General features: G+C 35.6%; 1 protein-coding gene across 1 annotated transcript; it reads left to right on the forward strand.

Annotated features, from left to right (window-relative positions):
* Positions 1 to 17,032: 17,032 nt before the first annotated feature.
* On the forward strand, positions 17,033 to 19,068 carry LOC149157130 (Methyltransferase-related protein). The gene is made up of 2 exons (XM_089439106.1): positions 17,033 to 17,649; positions 18,699 to 19,068. The coding sequence occupies exons 1-2, from the start codon at positions 17,488 to 17,490 to the stop codon at positions 18,792 to 18,794; spliced, it is 258 nt and encodes an 85-aa protein (XP_089295232.1). The 5' UTR covers positions 17,033 to 17,487; the 3' UTR covers positions 18,795 to 19,068.
* Positions 19,069 to 21,192: the final 2,124 nt, after the last annotated feature.

A 21,192-nucleotide genomic window follows, 5' to 3' on the forward strand; every position in this document is an offset into this window, starting at 1 on the left:
CAGATCCCCGTGAAGAAATGTTGTCTTCACATCCATCTGTTCTACCTCAAAATCAAAAGCAGTAGCAACATATAAAAGTAATCTAATAGAAGTTACCTTGGCAACAGGAGAAAAAATATCACCAAAATCAATTCCCAACACCTGGGAATAACCTTTTGTGACCAACCGAGCTTTGTATTTCTCCACCTTTCCTTCTGCATTTGTCTTCTTCTTGAACACCCATTTGCTGCCAATGGGTTTCCTTCCAGCCGACAACTCTACCAGATCCCAAGCCTCATTTTTGTGCAAAGATGCCATTTCATCAACCATGGCCTCTTTCCAGAGTTTTCCATCCTCTGAATCTACTGCTTCCTTCACAGTTCTGTGATCATAAAGCAAAATTTGAACAGAAAGCAGATGGACTATACCTTTCTGGCTGCCTTCTTTCTCCAACTGATCTTCTCACACCTGGAGTTTGTGGCTCTTCATCTTCTGGTTCCTCCTCAACTATATAGTCTGATTCTTCCTCCTTTAGCTCAAACTCTATCTTCTCAGGTTCCTTTGGTTGGACTTCATGTTTAATAACATCTTTCACCTCTCTGAATACCACATCTCAGTTGTACACAACCTTCCTTGTTACTGGGTTCCAAAGCTTATAACCCTTTAAACCATCTTTATATCCAATAAAGATGCACTTTTCAGATTTACTATCCAACTTGGTTCGTTTCTCCTTTGGAACATGTACATATGCATCACATCCAAATACCCTCAGATGTGAAAGAGAGGGTTTCTTACCAGGCCACACCTCTTGTGGAGTCTTATCCTCCAATGCTGATGAAGGTGATCTATTGACCAGGTAACATGTTGTCTCCACCGCCTCTGCCCAGAATTCCTGTCCTAACTCGGCACCACTGAGCATGCTTCTTGCCCTTTCCATCAATGTCTTGTTCATTCTTTCTGCAACTCCATTTTCCTTAGGTGTATATGGAGTATTCATCTGTTGTGCTATACCACACTTCTTACAGAATTCTTAAAATTCCTTACTGCAAAAATCTCCACCGTTATCTGTCCTCAGCACCTTTATCTTCTTCTCTGTCTGGTTTTCCACCAGAGCCTTAAATTTTTTAAACCTGTCAAAGACTTCAGATTTCTTCTTAAGGAAATATATCCATGTATTCCTTGAGAAGTCATCTATAAATTATACATAGTACACAGACTTACCCAGTGATGGAACCTTCACAGGTCCAAACACATCACTGTGCACAAACTCTAATATCTGTTAAGCCCTCTTACCACCAGAGGGGAAACTCACCCGATTTTGCTTCTCATATACAAAATTTTCACAGAAATCAAAATCCAGAGAGCTATTACTCATACCTTCTACCATACCTTTACCATGAAGTATTCGAAGGCCCTTCTCTCCAATATGTCCAAGCCTTTGATGCCACAGCATGGTCTTCTCTCCAAAGACCACTAGATTTTCTGCTCCACTTTCAAGAACCACAGCACTGTTGCACCCATCAACAACAGTGTTACCTTGCAGCTTGCACAGAGTTCCAGTCCGAACTCCTCGCATCAATACCAATGCTCCTCGAACCATCTTGCAGGTATCCTTCTCTAACATTGTTTTTACACCTACATCATCCAACTTTCTTACAGAAATCAGATTTCTGGCTAATGCAGGAATATGCAAAACACCCGGAAGTGTTCTAACCCTTCCACCTTGCAACTTCAACTTTACTTTTCTGCAACCAATGATTCTAGATTTCCTATCATCCCCTAAGAAGACATCACCACCATCGTATTTATCATACTCGCAAAACCACTCTCTATGGAGAGTGAAGTGAAAGGATGCACCTGAGTCAATCAACCATGCCTCTTGATCTACATGTGTACTTGAAGAAGCCAAGTACACATCCCCACCTTCATCTGAGGTGGTTTTCGCCTCTGCAGAAGCAGCATCATCAGATCCCTTTCCTTTGTCAGGAGCTTTAGATTTACAGTCCCTTTTGTAGTGCCCTTCCTTTCCACATTTCTATCACACCACCTTTAGAAGTTTTCCTGGAGATTTAAATCTCCCTCTAGATTTAGATCTCCCACTTGATGACTTATTTTTGTTTCTGTTCTGGGACTGTCCTCATACAAACAAGGCATCACCACTATTTCATCAAACTGCAACGCGGTTGCATTGCTACCTATTGTAATAACCAGACTATCCCACAAATCTGGTAGAGAACACAACAAACTAATGCACTTATCTTCATTTGAAATTTTGATATCAACAGATGATAACTGACTTACCACAGTATTAAACGCATTCAGATGCTTTGTCACCCAGTCTCCATCTTTCATCCTCAGGTTATACAACTTTTTCTGTAGGAATAGTTTATTCACCAGAGACTTAGATTCGTACAAAGTCCGTAACTTTTCCCACAAAGCCTTAGCCGTAGCTTCCCCTGATACATTCAGCAATACTAAATCTGAGACACACAATCTTATTGTTCTCTTTGCCTTCCGATCCAACTTCTTCCATTCTTCATCGGACACTCCCGTTGGTTTAATACCCAGATCTACCGCGAACCACTGGTCTTTATCCACCAACAGATCCTCCATCTTGAGTTTCCACAACTCAAAACTCTGACCATTAAATTTCTCGATCTCTATCTTTCCACTGCTTGCCATCTTCTTTCACCACCAGAATCGATCCTGCAGATCTCCCACTGAACAGGGTCTACCACAGGCCCGAATGAAACCCCTCAACAACAAAGGCGTCCCCTTGAAGCCAAAACAGCTCCGATACCAAATGTAGGTTTTAACCCCGTACAGAAATTACCTGCATACAAATTCTAAAACACAAAAAATAAACAATGCGAGAGCATAATACATAAAACACATATACACAGAGATTTTCCCCTGGATCCCAAAACCGGGACGACCAGCTTGATTTTTCATTATGCTCCTTTCAATGTTACAATACATATTTATACATGCCGAAGCATCCAATACCATGGACAGAAAACCATCGCATTCAAAACCATGGACTGAAAATCATCGCATCCAATACCATGGACAGAAAACCATCGCATCCAAAACCATGGACCGAAAATCATCGCATCCAAAACCATGTGTGAAAAACATGCACAAAACCATAGGTAGGTTCGCCCAACCTAACATAGGGTCCAAAACCAAAATTTTCCGGGGCGCTGCCCCAAACCCCACAAAGTGTGGTTACCCGCACCCCTCAAACCCCCTATGACTCCCCTCGCTACGCAATCGGCGCAACGAAGGGGGGGCTCTGCCCCCCTTCTAACCCCTCGGTTAACTATGTGGGCTAATCGTGGAAAGAATATAACACAACCCAACATGAGTCTCTTGATTGGAGATCCATTATGGCCTATCAAAGGGCCAAGGCTCGACATGGCATGGCCTACTACTAGAAGTGAGGTTGTTCACGAACTCAAATGCATGTAGAGAGTTAAACCTCAAGGTGCTAAGAGCTCATTTCCCAACAAGTCCAAGAAGAAATAACTCAGGAAGAATGAGAGTTGGCTTATGAGAGACACAAACTCACAAATTCAGAGGTCTTGGTCGAGGTGCCCTATTAGGTCTCAAATGCAAGTCACACCGGGGGTTGTTGTAGTCATTATATGTATAATGTGGATATTTATTGGCTCTTAGAATTTCTTCTTGGAAAAGTCTTGGTTGACATAAATGAAGCCAAGGAATCCATCCTCCTAGGCCTAAACAAGATGCAATAGCACGTGGTCTCTATGGATCACATGCTCAAATGTTTAGAGAAGCAACTAGGCATCCCTCCTAATCTGGGCTACTCCCTAGGAAGGAACGATGAGCCCATTCTAATCGAAGCCAACATTTTTCATAAGTCTAGATGATTGCCTTGCATACGATCTATTTTTTCTACCTTTATTTTTAAGTTTTCTTGATTTTTGGTTAAGAATGTCCCTAGAGACCCTGTAGACTAGTTTAATATTTTTGTTTTTTGGACTCTGAATACAAAATTCTCCTCTTGATTACTGAAACAATTGAAGTTTTGTATCTATGATGGTTTCCCCAATGGTAGACCAAAACAATATTCAAATTGGCATGCATGTATATCTCTGATTTGAAAGAACAACAAATTTTACTTTACAAAAGAAAAACAAACCAATGTCTCCAAACTTGTGAAGGACTGATTTATCACTAAAATGGGTCCTTCAACCCTTGTTAATGTTAGAGTCATGAGAATACAAGAGATATTTAGGATAAACATCAGATACCATTATTATCCATATGATACAAATAAATACACAAATTCATGACCCTTGGTTTCATATTCCAAGAGGTCTCTTGGACTTCTCATGACTGTTGGCATTCACTTGAGGATTCCTTCATCTCAAGCAAATAATCCAAATATCACCCCAAAGGATTATGTTTCCAACATCCGCCCCCCCCTTAATCTGAAAGGGTGTATGTGAGTCCAGGAAGAGAGTTGTAATACAAAGGTGGATAGTAGCCATTGGTTGGATGTGCTCTTTGAAATGGTGGTTTAAGGAAAACCACAAACCAAATGAGTAGCAAAAGTCAATGTATTCTACCAGTGGTGGTTTAAGGTTAATCACCAAATCTAGAACTTGGCTTGAAGTAGTTCATAGAACAATTCCAAATCTAACTAAAAGCTTAAGTATTTTGTGAAATGGAAGTGCCCCTTGATGATAGTTTAAACATGACCACAAACTAATGAAATGGGTAGAAAAAGTTGAATTCTACTACCGATGATGGTTTAGGGCTTTCCATCAACCATATGGAGCTCATGGAACATGAATTTGAATTTGTCTACAACTTTGACTATGGCTCTGGCTAACTCTGGGTATAGGCTCTGGTTTCTATCTCTTGTTTAGGTTTAGGCTCAGGCTCGCTTGATATGTCTTCGTAACTAGTAGATGACTATCATTCACCCCTTGTCATATACAAGGTGAGAAGATGATGATCTATCCACTTGCAAGACGTATCAATAATTGAGAATGAGCCTTGCGGTATGACCAATATATCTTCTTGGTTATTGAAGACCATTGCTAAGAAGTGATCCATCAAAGGTGAATCATTTCTCTTGCAAGAGTCTTGTGTCTGGAACATATATATAAATGATGAGTATGTTTTTTGCAATATTCACAAGGGTGAAGACCAAAACACTAATCTTTCACATGACCAACTCAATCACAATGTTGGTATTTCATAATCTGGAGCGGAGGTTAAAGAGGAGCAAGAGAATATGAGTTGTCCTAAAGAAATCCAACACTCTAAAACTAGATTGGTTTGAAGTAGTCCAGGAGGTGAAAGGTCAAATCCTTTTCATATCCAAGTTCAGTTCTACACTTGTTATTGTTGACTTCTTCCTAAGGTCTGATGGTGGACTTGGGAAGTGCAAGTGGAACTTATACATCTTCATGCAAATCTACTCTTGAAATGACATCATTATTTTGTTCATGTGTTGACTTCTGATGGGAATCAATCTCAAACAGGGATTTGTTTTGAACAAAAACCAGTTCATAATGTTGATTCTAGTTCATCTCGTTGAAGCAATGTTTCGAGCTAGAGAAACTTATTTTGTCTTGTGCATGTTGTAAACAAATTTGAATATTTGTGAGAATTACTTTGCTAATTTTGATTGTATCATGAACAATAGAGTGTATCAAAGTATTCAATAACTTTGATACCCTATTAATTTTGGCCATTTTCTAAACAACTCAAGTAAATGAAGGGTGTCAACTTCAACCAAAATTGCACTCATTTACAATGCCAATTCAATTAATTGCAAAAAAGTACAAGTGAACTCAATCATGCTTCACTAGTTGATTGGTTTTTATAAAGAGAAGGCCATAGAATTATGGACAAGTTCAACGAAAGAAAAACTGAAGTAGTAGAGGTGGAAAAGAGGATCAGCCAACCACCATCATCTAAAACATTAATGCATTAAAATGTCTGCCGCCACTCAAGACGAGTGTATGTTTTAACCATGTACAAAAATTACCTGCAAACGAATTCTAAAAACAGAAATATAATGGCGAAAACATAAAACAAACATACACAAAGATTTTCCCGTGGATCCCAAAATCGGGACTATCATATTGGTTTTTCATTATATTCCTTTCAATGTTATAATACATATATATACGTGCCAAAGCATTCATTAACCCCAATCCACTAACCCTGGATTAGAACATAACCATATTTCCCTTGACCGAATCTACAAAATATCGTGGGTAGAGAACCATCATGCCCAAAACCATGCGCAAAACCCCAAACCTCAAAAAAAATATCATGGGGCCAGTCGTGGAAAGAATACAACACATACCCAACAAGGGGAGTGAACCCTTCATTGAAATGTCACCAGTGAAGCCTGACTTCCACTACCTAAGAGTTAGAAAATTCATCACTGCCTATCCCAAATTAAGAATGAAATTTTTGGAAGTATAAACTACCCATAAAGAAAGCTTGTTGTCGACCATAGGAAAAGAGCATATGCTATTTTAGGCAGCCTCCATGGCTCATTCCAGAGTATCAATGGGAAATAAGCCCCACGTTTTTAAGTGGGCTTCACTCCAATACCCACATAAAATCCTTATGGAGTGTCATTTGCAACCCTTGCAATTTAATTCCTTGTGGAATGTCATTGGCAACCTTGCATCAAGATCTATCAGTATCTCACTTTAGTCCATGACAAATCCCTTCCTAATAAACGATGATGTACACTCCATTTAGCTTTGCCATGCGAGAAGAATTCCCTCAATAATGGTGATGGTAGCTTCAGTGGTTAGAAGGCTCAGGGCTTGATGGGCACACGTGTAACCTCTCCACCATAAATAAACTTGAATTTTAAGAGAATTATGTCATTTGACGAGACACGTCATTGGATCTTATTTCAATTTTGTAGGAGCACGAGATACATCTCAACTCATCAAGGGAATTCCATGCATCAACACTTTGTTCATCATAAAAGAAAACATATAACCACTAAGAATGACCCCAAATCATGCCGAGGATAGCAATAATAGGCATGCAACTAGGGTTGGTCACGATTCTAAGGGTGAAGCACGCCAAACTAACACCTCTTTGCACACATAGAATTTCTGGATGCAGATGGGAATAAATATCTAACTTAGTAGGAGAAACAAAGCTTGAAATAGCAAAGAGTGGAAGGCTTACCAGCGATTTCAATGACTTGCCTCGTTGAGTAATAATAGCTTACAACTTTGCAACAAGGGCACCAAACACAAGAAATCTGATTTCTCAAGAAAATATCGACAGAGTCAAGAAAGAAGTCATTGTAGCCTTGGCATGAGCATTTACCCCACTTCTCACTTCAATCTCAAAGAGAGAGCTTGTGAAGAGTCCCTGAAGATTGTGCAGGTGGTGTAAGGAGGAGCACCTTGATCCGAACTTAAATAGGAACGCAACAACTTACAAATATAATCATAAATACAAAGATGCAGCAGAAAAACACTTCATTTCATTAATAAAAAAAAATTGAACTATGCTTACAAACATAATGGAAATAAGATAGCTCGGGAGATGGTAGCTTATATCTGAGAAGAGATGTGGCAGCTACATGCCTCTGAACTGTGTTACAATGAGGCTCAAAGGCCTATTTATTATTGAGAAACAATGGAAAACCATAAACATCCCAAAACCATGGGCCCTGTTTGGGTAAATTGGTACATCAACTTCTTGGGGTCGTAACTTTGGCATAAGATCTCCATTTGGCTATCATAATACCTCGTTTCGAAGATCACGAAGAGAAGGCCAAAAACCAACTTACAAACCAATTTGGGATGCTTTTGGTCTCTCCATTTTCCCTAAAAACGTCATTTAGGGCCTCAAAATGGCTCCGGAAGTTCAGGACCTCAAAAACTGCCAAAAATAGTAAACTATGCTACAATTAAGGAAACCGAAAAACTAAAAGAGATAGTGTTGGGGGTCCAAGTGGAATAGGTGGGTGGCCACCAATATCCACCTAAATCACACCCAGGTTAAGGAAGGCCACAAACTAGTGGCTCTCACATAATCAAGCAAGTCAGGAAGGTGCCTACGTTGATACCATTGTTAGATTGACGAGAATGCAAGAGAGACTTAGGATAAATGTGAGATGCCAATATTATTTATATGATAAACATAAACACACAAATTCACGACCCTTGGTTTCATATTCCAAGAGGTCACTTGAACTTCTCATGATTGTTGGCATTCACTTGAGGGTTTTCGCTTTCTCTCAAGTGCATAAGACAAATTTACATAACCTCGAAAATATTATATTTACAATCATTAAATCACAAGTTATTGGTATATTTGACTTACAGATTATTAAATATACTATTAAATCATAATGGTATCAAATAAATTTAATTCTTAATATATATATATATATATATATATATAATCTTATACATTTTAATTAGTTTGCATTATTATTACTATTATATGAAAAACGTCTATATGTAAGGTGCACAATTTCAAATTATAAAGGCTCATAGTCTCACTTGTTCTCAATTGGATATTCTCAATAACAAATCACCTCACATAGAGTTGGCACAAACAAACCAATGTTCAATATTTATATCTTACATAAGTTATTAAATTCATTTTTCATCATATTATACAAGTTCACATGTTCTCAATTAAATGCTTTTAGTAACAAGTCACTTCACAAAGAGTTGACACATACAAACCAATGTTCTAAAGATGTATGTAAGTTATTAAATTTATTTTCATAGTTTTAATGTTCTATGAAAATATATGTAAGTTATTAAATTCATTTTTCATAGTTTAATGTTCTATGAAGATATAAGTAAGTTATTAAATTTATTTTTCATAGTTTTGAAGATGAGTTAGAAGTAGTTATTGGAAATGTTAATTAAAGGAAAATGATGATCAAAGATTCTTATAGTTAGTCTAATCATAATTTTAATTTTAATGTAAATTTTCAACTTATTATAATATTTAAAAATTGGTGAAATTTATTATAATATTTTTAAAATTATATTTAAAATTTATTAAAAAAATAATTTATTTTGTTATTATAGTTAATATTATAAATGAGAATGTCTTTTGGATTGATTACATCATAAAGACCAAATCTTAATAATGTAATTAATTCAAAAAACATTATCATTTCCAATATAAATCACAAAAATATAAAATATAAAATTAATATTATATTACATTACTTTTATACTATCCAATATTTAATTAAATTTATCTAAATTAAATATACTAATTTATATTAATAATAAAAAATTATAAATACAGAAAATATTTCTTAAACTACTAAATATTAAATTTGAATGTCCTTAAATTCAATGTACTCATTTAAATTAACAATCTTAATAAAATTATACGAACATGAGAGGCCATCTCTTAAAATTTCCATCAAATAACAATATAAATAAAATAAAATTCTAGATATGAACCCAAAAGAAAAAACAACCTAAAAATACTAATAAAAAAGAAAGGGTAGATAAGGTAGTCCATGTTTCTTCATTACACAACTACCGTCGTTTGGATGATTGGTGAACTAAACTATGCATATCCTGTCCCCTAAAATTGGGTTGCATCCACCTTCCACTGAATATTAAAACCTAACATACTTTGAATTGGGACAACTTAACATACTTTGAAAAGGGGCATCATGTGAAGCAATCATTGTTGTGTTGTCAAGATAAGCACCTCCATTGTATTCATGTTTGTTAATGGTGTGTATACCAAAATATTGTAAAAAAAGTCTTATCTTGTGGTATACACATTTTGTATCCGGTAGAGTTAGTTGTTTTTTCAATTTTGGGTATGAAAGTGTGGTGCAATATAGTGTTTTTTTAATGGCTTAAATAATGAATAATATGATAATGTTGATACATTGTATATTAGTGTTATTTTTTTTAAATAGTGAGAAAATTTATCATAATGTAATTGTCAAATTAGCAGTGAGGACAATCATTATTGATTGTTATTCACAAATGCACGCTGACTCATCATTGTTATTTAAGAAAAATCACACCATCTGGAATTCCAAGTTAGTAGTCGGTAAGTGGTGGGCTTTTGATCCTACCAGATGCCTCTAGGTGTTAGGTCGTTAATTCATTTCCCTACATCCACGGGAGACGAACTCTTAACCAAGCAGAAGCTCCTAGTGATGCATTGTATTTGATATATTAGAAAAGTTCTTATGATTTTTAAAATTTTATCCTATTTTTTTTCATTTTTTTGTTGTAAGTTTAAGTTATATTGCCTCGAAATATCAGGCAAAACATATACAACCGACAAGCAACATCATCAATCATGTCACTGGGTAGGTGGTCTCAATCTATCCAGTGGGGAACCAGATATTTTTTACCACCTACCAATAGAGTAATTTGTGCAAAATTCAAGGAGTTTCAATATTTCTAGCATAACTAAAGTATCTACCAATGTACTATAAAACCAATAAACAGAAACAAGCATTCATACTCAAGTGTCTGTGGAAGTAATAGGAACCATATCTCTAGCACTAGAACCTAGAGGAACATGAGGAATAGGTTCACACTGGAAGTGGAGCTCAATGTGTGCCAACCTCTCATCAATCCTCTCTAAGCAAAACCTTTGATTACATTAGGCCTGTTTGACGTCCTCCAAACTAGCAAAGATGTTGTATCTTTCAGCCTGATTATCCTTCAAGATCCTGCCTAGCAGGGTTTTCATCTGTCAATACAAAGCCAGGGCAATAAAATAATGTTTCTTTCGTCCCTCAGGATGCCTTGGACCAGAAATCCAAGTGCCTACATCATACAAGATCTCTAAATCCAAGAAGACTTGTCTATCACGAACAACATGAGACTCTAAATTGTGGATTTCATTCTTAGGTATTTGGGGGGGGGACTACATGATAAATATCAACAGCTTCCTGGGCCTACTGTTGGGCTCAATTGTGGCCCTAGGGGCCGCAACCTCCCCCCCTAATGTCTGCTTTTCATACGTTGGCGTTGCATATCCAACAAATAAATATGGTCCTCGGGTTTTATAACCAAGACACACAACACTAAGACAAAGAGATCACAAACCCCGAACTAGGTATACAACGAGACAAAAATTTGAAACAACGTAGTCTAACTCATAGATGAAATGACCTTTTCACCGGAACTTGGCGATACAATCTCAAGCAAGATTGTGTTTTTTTGTTGTTTAAGATACTTTTTAATGCATAAATGGATTCAACACCCTCAAAAACCCATGGGGCACTCAAATTCTACAGATTAAACAACTTAAACTCAAGTTTTTAAAAATCTCTGTCGAATTTTGATTAAAATTAACTAGAAAAATGTTATGAAAAAAGGCCATGTCATCTATAAGTTAGACTACGTGATTTGAAACAGATCAAAGGGTGATGGACACAATTTAAAATATGGATAAATCCAACCAAGAAGAGCTACCCCTTAACAAGAAGGAGCCACCAAAGAAAGAATACTAAAGACCTCAACCCAAGAGGGGAGTTAAAACTATAATCCTACAGACTCATACCCCAAATTATCTGTAACCCTAAGGACAACGAAAATGGGTGAAGACACAAAGAGCATTGAGCCAAGATAAGCTGACCTCAACCAGAGGAGATCCAATAGCAAGGACATGTTATGACAGATGACTCAGGAAAGATGTTAGAGTTATAACCCAAAGGGCCTTTTATACCACTATGAGCATAACAGTGAACCCATAGACAAATAAAAACCTTCCTGTTGACATGCTCAGAGAAATTCAAAGAATATCCTTGAAAATTAAACGAGACCCAACAAAGATAAGAAGGTATCCATTCATTGCATGTTGGGAGAAGCACCACACTTAGGATTGGAGGAGTTGCATTGAAGTCCACAGAGTTGAACCCACAAAGGGTCCCAAAGATTTACCCTCTCCCTATGCATCCTGTGTATATTCACAACAACTTCATCGTTTCGAATTGCCATGCAACACGTAGAACAAAAACCCAGTGCACCTTTTAGAAATTATCATCTAAGAGTTCCAATCATGTCGAGGCCAAAGAAAATTTAGGCCAATCTTGCCTTAAATTTCCTCTTGGCTTTCGCTCCTAAGGTAAGGGGACATGCAAATGCTTCTTTGCGCAAAATTGCGAGCAAAAACCACTCCTACCAACTTCATCATACCTTAAACCATCATTGCAAACAAGAATTCAAGTTGCATGCTTATGCATGCGAGGGGGCGACCACGCCACCCCCATCATTAATTCTTACTTCTATTCCAAGGTGGCGAGCACAACCCCCTAGCCTCATGTTTCTCTCGAGATCCATCCTCATCAAGGGATTTTGTCACTCATTAACACCCTCCCACTCTGGATCAAATTTATCTCCCTCTAAGATACATTGAAAGTTGTCCTGTCATTCTAACTAAGTTTCCAGTGGCCATCCTATATCAAAGTTAAGACCTCTCTAGCTACATCCCAAATTGGCCAAAAAATAAGTTGCTTTATTGCCCATTCTCAGAGTGTGAGAGGTGATAATATAATTGAAAGAGAGAAGCAGGGTTCTCGCTCGAGCAATTAGATTGATAAGCCTCTAGCTTCTGGAGACTTTTTCAACAGGAGCACCTTGAAGAATCTTATGGGTTGTCCTAATAACCAATTGTGAATCACCATGAATTTAAAGTTTTGAAAAACCTGCCGAGACATCTATCCGGAGGCCTCTTTCCAATGCTAGAAATTTAACTTCATTATTGTTAGTTGTGCCATAATCAACAGTGTAGATCCATAGCACATAATGATTTTGATCTCTAAATATACCTCTGAAGCCAGCTAACCCAGGGTTACCTTTTGAGGCCCCATCAAAATTGAGTTTAACAAAGCCCGGAGGAGGAGGAGAATAAATAGAGGGAGAAGAACATTGGGGCTTCACAGATTTAAGAAAGGTTGGTGAAAGCATGGAGGGGGGAATATCATGTTGATTCATAATAAGGATTTCCTAAGGAGGGGCTTTCCAATAATCCTGGTACCAAGTCTTAGCTAGAATAGTTTCCCGAATATACTGCTTGATAGTTTGCCAAACTTTCTCAATAGACACTTGTTGGTTTTGAAAGATTCTTCTATTTCGTTATTTCCAAATGGACCACATGATAAAACCCATTATAGGCTCCCAAGCTCTATTGACCACTGAGATGGAAAATATATTGGGTTTCCACTCTTCAATTGGCACTCTTTCATATTAATTATAAAGTTTGATTTGCAATTACATCTAAATGTAATTCAACATTGTTTTTATGTAACTAGGACCCTTCATAAAAATAATATTAAGATAATATGTTAATAAGTAATTAGTATATTAAATATGATATCTTAGAATATTTTCTAATCTTAATCTATTATTTTTTATTTTCATATTTTTAACTTAATCTAAATTTGCTTATTTAGTTCCCATGAATTTTGTTAAAAAAATGTTTATAATTCCTCCTTATATGTCACTTATCGTAGAACTTTGATATAACTTATTATTTTGTTTATTTAAAACTATTATTTTCCTTATTTAAAACTTTTAAAATATTAAGTACATGTTATTAAAACTTTAACACATTTTCTCGTATATGAGGATATTATGATTTATAGCATATAAGGAATGAACTCAAAACATTTTACAAGTAAATATGAGTTCTTAATCAATTCACTAAACCAAGATATATGAAAAAGTATTAATATCTATTTTTTTTGGTTAATTTTCTTTTCACTAAAAAATATTATTATTAAATTTTAATTAAAGTATTAATTAGCATAATTATATTAGTAAATGTGGTTAATATACATTAAAAATTTCATTTTTCATTATTTATATGCTAATAAAGTTTTGTAAATAAAACCAATTAAATTTTGAATTTTGAAAAACCTGCCGTTAAATATATAATCGTTAAATATATAACTATTAATTAATGTTAAACTTCAAAAAAAATTAAGAGAAATAAATGTATATTTAAGAAAAATAATAATAATTAAGTTACTTACTCCCAAAGATTCCTCCGATGGGAAATTGTCGTTACAACAAGTTACTGAATGTTCAAATATTTAATTAGGAAAAATTGTCCGTAGGCAAAGCCGATTAATTTATGACACGTGCATATTTGTCATCGTTCTCACCACATGTACCCTTTATTTTTATTTTTACATTTGATAGGGACAATTTAATAAATTATAATTCTACTTTTCATAAATTATTTTTTAATAAATTAAAGATAAGAGTAGAATAAAAAAACTGAAAAATTATTCATATATTTTTTTATATTATTGGTTAGTTGTATTATATGAAAACTATTGTCAGACTATGAAATTTTTGACAACTTGAGTGTGCTTAATGGTTAAGAGCATGTTTTTCTTCTTCCTAAAAGGTCACAGGTTCAAAACTAGAGAGGTGTAGAGTATGTATGTCTTTTTAGACTTAGCAATCAAATCGCTACACGGAGTTGGACCCTCTGTGCCATAAACTAAAAGATCTCATACACTAATTTGGTGTCTAACTTGGCCATGACCTTAAAAATAGATAATAATAATATTTTAAAATTTTGAAATTCTTCAAACCCAATTCCAATATAAACGACACCTTCCAATATAAACTACACCTTAAACATAATAAATAAAAATAAAAATATTTTTTTTACTATAAAAATTAATTAAAAAACCAAAAACATTTCATCTAATCACCTTGGAAAAATGAAAAAATATTATAATCAAATTGTATTCCATCAATAAAAATTCATATAATCAGATTGTTTTTCATCACTATAAATTCCTTTAACAATTTGGTATCCCTTGCTTAACCGACTAAACTTATATGCCATCACTTAAGTGGTAGTGATACGGCAAGAGCTAACGACCCTGCTATAAGACATTAAATGCCCACTTAACTACAGACTCGATACCTTATAATATACCACCATTATTTTTTATTTATCTACTCACCTTGCCGTAGTGGTACTAAATGCATTTTCCTGGAATCTTTGGATTTTTTCCCTATAAAGGGGGAGTATGTTCATAAAAGGGCGATATAATCTCTAGAATTTAAGACGTTTATTTTAAACACGACGTGAGGATCTTTAAGTCAATAACATTTAGGTATGACTACCTTTCAAATTTATTAATGTAGGTATGACTACCTTTCAAATTTATTAATGTCGACATTATTATAGAATATGTCAAATCCTAAGAGGGTACATGATAGAGACTTAATATGTTAAATACGAAGGATGGTACATTATATTACAAGGTCAAAACTCGAGGTAAAGTGATAAGGATAGGGTAAGCTTATATATATATTATTTTGACATTGTCATGGATGGAAATTATTTGAATTAAATTTAAATTTAAATATTTTTAATTGTTATTGTATTGAAAATAATGAGGTGTAAAATATTATATAAAGAAATTAATAAATAATATAAAATTAAATATATATTAAAATATTTAATTTTTCTCTATAATTTTAATTATTTATAAAATTTTAATCAATATTAACAACTTGCAAATCATCATCTCACCAAAAAAACTTAAACCATAAAATTTTAGTCAATATTAACAACGTGCAAATCATCACCTAACCAAAAAAAACTTAAATGACAAAGTCTAAATTTGATATAACAAAAAAAACTTAAAGGAAAAAGTCTAAATTTGATATCTTCTGATTTTTTTAAATTGAAATCAGAGAATACTTTTTTTTAAATGAAATCTTAATTTTTATTATTTAAGATATATTTTTGAATATATAATATATTCAATATTTTAAAATAGAAACAAATAATATAAGTTTAATTTTAAAGTTGAGGTTTATTTGAGTAGTGCAATTTTGATTTGGTATTTCTGAATCAATCACATTGAATCTTTAAGTAATGTTTAAAGAGCTAGTAAGTGTGATTTATAGATGAATCACATTTGCTGGCTGGAAATGTCCATTTAAAATTTTCAATGTAGACACCAGGGCCTGGTAAAACTATTGGGAGATCAGAATGTTGCATTGCAAAACATTAATAACATTAAAAATATTGTTACTTCTAAGTTCAAAGAAAAAATGTGGTGAGAAAGATTTAGCACTAAAAGAAAATTAAGATATTATAAGGAGGTCATCAACCCCACCCTAGAAGATCAAAAGTATCTCTTTGTTTTAACTAGCTCAAAGAAGAAAATTAATATAGCCAAGATTAGAACAAACTCTCATGAGCTCCATAGTGAAACCGGTGGTTGGGCAGTTCCTAAAACACCATGGTCTTTGTGAGAATACAAACATCCAGGGTGAAAATCACTTCCTCTTAGAGTGCCCCGCTTACAACCACATTAGATCTCAGTTTCAAAATATTTAGATCTCAGTTTCAAAATCTTTGTTGCAACACTGACCTTCCTAGCCTTTTACTTGCCAAAATTAAAGTGAGCTCGGGAGGCTTCTCTCCAAGCTTTTTGAGCATAAGAATAAAATCTTAAATCAAACTAAATAATTTGTTTCTTTAGGTCGGATAGACCAAAGTTTGGTGTCAATGGACGCTAACCACCACCATCATCATTATATCAAAAAAAATCTAATTCTTTTATGTTTCCATTTTTTCCAAATTTAACACTCGCTAATTCGAAAAATCTATTTAAAATTTTCAATGTAAAATACCAAATCAAAATAAATCTAATTCTTTTATATTTCGATTTTTTCCAAAATTTAATAAAACAAATTTTAATAAAATCTTGATCTTTATTATTTAAAATATGATTTTCAATTTCAATACTTAAAAAACTCTTAAAACAATCTGATTATACAAATTGTAATTTCAAATATCCTTAATGTATTTTGAATTATAATTTCATACATTCTTACTATCTTGAATTGTAATTTCAATACTTCAATACATACTCACTGAATTTTTTGTTTCAATAGATCCTTACTGAATTTCAAACAAAATTACTAAAATTTAACTTAAAAAAAATTACCCAATTTTTAAAATTTAAGGATACCACCGACATAACACGAGGATCTGTCGTGTAAAATGCCCCAGCTGGTCGGGTGCCCAAATTGCCTTTCACCCTAATGGAGGTCGTCGTCTGAAACATTATCGCACTCACATTCATGACGGCTTTGTATGGACAAAAACCCATTTCCTTCATAAAAAAATAGATGACGATTTCTTCGAAACAACTTTAGTAGGTAGCGAGTGGTTGGCGTCTGTTGACTCCGACAACAGGAAATGTTCTGCAGGCTAATTAATTGTGACGGAAGAATCCATTACAGGCAGGCATCAGTGTACAAACGGATCAAACCAATGAATGATTCAACATGTTGAATGTGTGGATTCCGCGTGTTCCATTATCTTAATCCCAATAACACTCTGTGACGGATTGACCTGTTCTGACACTGATCTGTATTTAAGGGTTCAGGGGAACATTCGATCTCACTTTGCCTTACAAATTTTGATTGTGGTGGTGAAATTTCAACATTTCTGAAGGAGACGAATTCTAAGGTGCAGAAAATGTGTCCCTTGCGCATCATACTGGTGTTTCTCTCTGGCTTGGTGGCTGGATACTTTGCCTGGAAAACATTCCGTGTCAAGGAAGACGAAGCCCAAGATCCACCGCAAAGCAATTCAAACACAGAAGATGCAGCCTCGCACAAGTACGGTCTCCTCAAAAGGGTATGTATGGAAAAAACCCCATGTATTCATTTCAGACAGTCATGCCATACTAGCACATACCCATCCAAACCCCAGTCTGATGCAGAAAGGCCTACGAATTCCTTTCAGACATTGATTCCATACTGGCACAAAGCTATTTAAATCCAGGTCTGATATGCAATGTTTTAGGCTTTGCAGCCCCGAAGTGCGTATCAGGTCCAGCTTGACATGGGTGTGTGCTAGTGTTCATATTCAATGCAACCGATACATCATTTAGTTTTTATGCACTAGTATATAAATGGAAACGCATGTAGATCTGATGATGGATCACTCTAATGACCATTGTAGAATGCACTTTCCTTCACTCAGTGCAACTTGCACAAACCCATCTTAACCTGGGTTTGTTATGCAACTAGATGTTGAGGTGCTCGAGGTTGGATAACTTTATCTGCTATGCTAGTCCCTTGTGTGAACTTCGGATATGCATCCTCAAGCTTTGCAATATTTATGTGCATACCACGCCTGGTTTAGATGGGTTTGTGCTAATATTCAATCCGCTTAATGCACTGCAGTATAATATGCACCTTAAGGTTGTATATCTCAAGTTTCTATATTTGGTATGTCATTCATTTGTGTGAACTTGAGATATGGATCCTCCAGCTTTGTAATTTCAAGGTATAAATTGGACCTGGTTGAGATGGGTCCGTGCTAGTGTCCATATACAATGTACCATTTAAATTCAACACACCATTACACACAGAGAGTTGATGGATCACATCGACTCAAGATATAGAATGCATCTCACTTTACTAGGTGCAATAAATATGTATTCATATTCAATGCACCATTAAACACATGCACACAAGTAAGGCTTGATGTTTCAACCCCTACACAGGTTGTAGATTGCACCTTCCGTTTTTTATGCAATAAAGATGGGTATGTGCTAGTGTCAATATTCAATGCTCCCATTACAGTGCTATACATGTGCGTACACACACAAAGACGTTATGGATCACCCTTAACAAACCATTATGGTAGTTTTCTTATTTTGTTGGGGATTTGTGCTGCAGGCTCCTGCAGTAATTGTTTCAGGATTTTGGAAATTTGTGGATATGGCAAGTGGAAGATACTTGTGGCAGAACTTGGTCACTCACAGCCACAAATAACCGCTACATCCTCAATGATGTATTTGAAGGAAAATGCATATTTCTTTAACTTGTTATCTCAATGCTATTTGGCTCAGCATTGTATTGTATGTCATGTTTCCTTTTTGAGCACGACAGAGTTTCTGTCTATTGTTTGGTGAGAGGTTCCATAATGTTCTGAAATCTCATGATTGAATGTACTAGTAATAAAGCTGTCGAACTCAGACATCAAGTTGTTGATGAGAAATGTAATAGTATCATGTTCTCTATATATAAGTTTATTCTCTATATATAAGTTTATGCATTACAGAGATTATGCAATCCAAAATTCTTACAGTAAACAAAGTCGAAGGTTTGAAGCTCATTGTCCTGGTAACCCCAAATTAAACAAACAGGGAATGACTTAGCTAGGTCAATATATGGTTTATTATTTCTAACTGGAGCTTATGTAATATGTATCCTATGTATTTTCAGTGTTCCATGTGACTTGTTCCCTAGGGGTGGGGGTGTGCTCCCCATGTTTTCCATGCTTTCGAGACGGGATGCCTAGGGAAACATTTCCCATGTCCTCCATTTGGGAGAATTTGAGGAGACGCAGGGGAAACATTTTTCCAATGTGGGGATGCATTTCTCCAAATGGGGTGCTTGTGGGCTCTCCCCTTCAAATAGTTGGGTGACCCCCTGAATTTTGCTTGAAAACAATAATTTATGAGTGGGGAAGCTTAATATTCAACCCTAGGGCCCTACTAATGCTATGTAATTAATGGTAATGTTATATTCTTAAAGTAAAAGGACATCTTTTTATTCAAGTTTTTAACATTACCATCAATTGACATGGGATGTTTGAGAGTGGTTTTGAAATCTGATCTCATTGGATTTCATATGGAGAAAGTAGAATTTTATATCCCACTCAAAATCCAACATACTTAATAGTTTTCAGGATTTCAATATTGCAGGGACTGCATCATTTTCATTCAATTCTATCATGTATGAGGGTATCAACCTAACATCTAATCAAGAACACTAAGCTCTCGATGTACTTTAATGTTGGTGGCATTGATTATTGAACTCCTCTTTCATGACCCTAGTGTTGGAATTTCTAAGTCTGACACATTAGAAACCCTTCATGTACTTTACTGATTTATTCCTACCTACTTGTTATGTTAATTAATAAGTTATTTACCATGTAAATACTGGAAATAAATACAAGTACATGCTCAACACATTACAGATCATCAACTGAAGGAAATAGAAACAAGCACACAAGTGACACTGTTGTTTTTGGACTAATGTCCCCGGAAAAACCCAATGCGGGAAAATTGGTGCAGCTATCTGAGGGTTTGATTTATTAAGCAGTTTCAGAATACAATCTGGGTGCCAAATTCGGCTCACCCAACATAGAAAAATCTCGACAATGGTACCGCTCTACTCGGAAGTAGATATTCCAGCTGAAACCCCGGATAAACACTCTGGTAGCTCCACAGCTCCAATCTGCCCCACGAAACCCCAGCATCAGCCTCTCTCTGGCCCAACGTTAGCCCAGCGTCACTCTGGCTTGGCCTGCGTCAGCCTCTGGAGGCACTGCGTCAGCCCTTTGGCCCTTTGCGTCACCCACGTTGGCCCTCTGATGCATTGCGTAGCTCCTAGCTGCCTCTGCGTGAGCCCTGGCTGCCTCTGTGTGAACCCTTGGCTGCTTCTGCGTCCCTCTCTCTGGCTACTGCGTTGATCTTGCCGGTGTTATCTTCGCCTCTCTGCTTCTGTATTCACTGCACCTCAGCGGCAACTCTGATCACTCTCTCAACTTTCTCAGCAAACCCAGCCCCAGAAAGTCAAAATCTTGATCTCTTGGTGTGTTCTCCAAGTGACCCTCAAGCCTCCTCTTATACTTTTATCGTTGACAAATCAACGACCGAGATTAAGTCCCTAATCAATGGCTAAGATTAGATCTGGCTTGATCCATGACGTTTGGACCATTCTAACACTGTTTTATATTAATTCACATTAATATTTTATTTTCCCTTAGTTTAGACTTAGGAACTCCATTAAAAATATTAATTATTTTAATATCTCCCAAACTGTTTAGAATCTGCTCAAACCCTTTATGGGTATTGGAGATCTCATGTGCCTTAGCCTCTCCACCAATTTTCGTTGCTAGAGCACATCCGATGCTACCCCAAATCAACACCTAGTAAAATTTTAAATTGTACCTATATCCCAAACAAAATCTCGACTTGACATGTTAAGTTTTTTCTATCTTGTTTTAATGCTTAGAGGGTGATATTGATGACGAGGATCCCAATATATGTAATGATTTTGATGATATGTAGGTATTTGTTTTATCATGAACTTATTTGGACTATAGAGGCCATCTAGAACCTCTTTGTTGATGTATTTTTTATTCAAATATGGATTGCACTCT

Source organism: Pinus tabuliformis, chromosome 9 (genome assembly GCF_031772625.1).
Source record: "Pinus tabuliformis cultivar Carrire ecotype Pingquan chromosome 9, CPIR1, whole genome shotgun sequence".
Taxonomy (NCBI): Eukaryota; Viridiplantae; Streptophyta; class Pinopsida; order Pinales; family Pinaceae; genus Pinus; species Pinus tabuliformis.

Coding starts and splice junctions, on each gene's coding strand:
- LOC149157130 (XM_089439106.1), top strand. CDS start 17,488: ATGTGTCCCTTGCGCATCATACTGGTGTTTCTCTCTGGCTTGGTGGCT. Junction 17,650..18,698: donor AGTACGGTCTCCTCAAAAGG/GTATGTATGGAA, acceptor TTTGTGCTGCAG/GCTCCTGCAGTAATTGTTTC.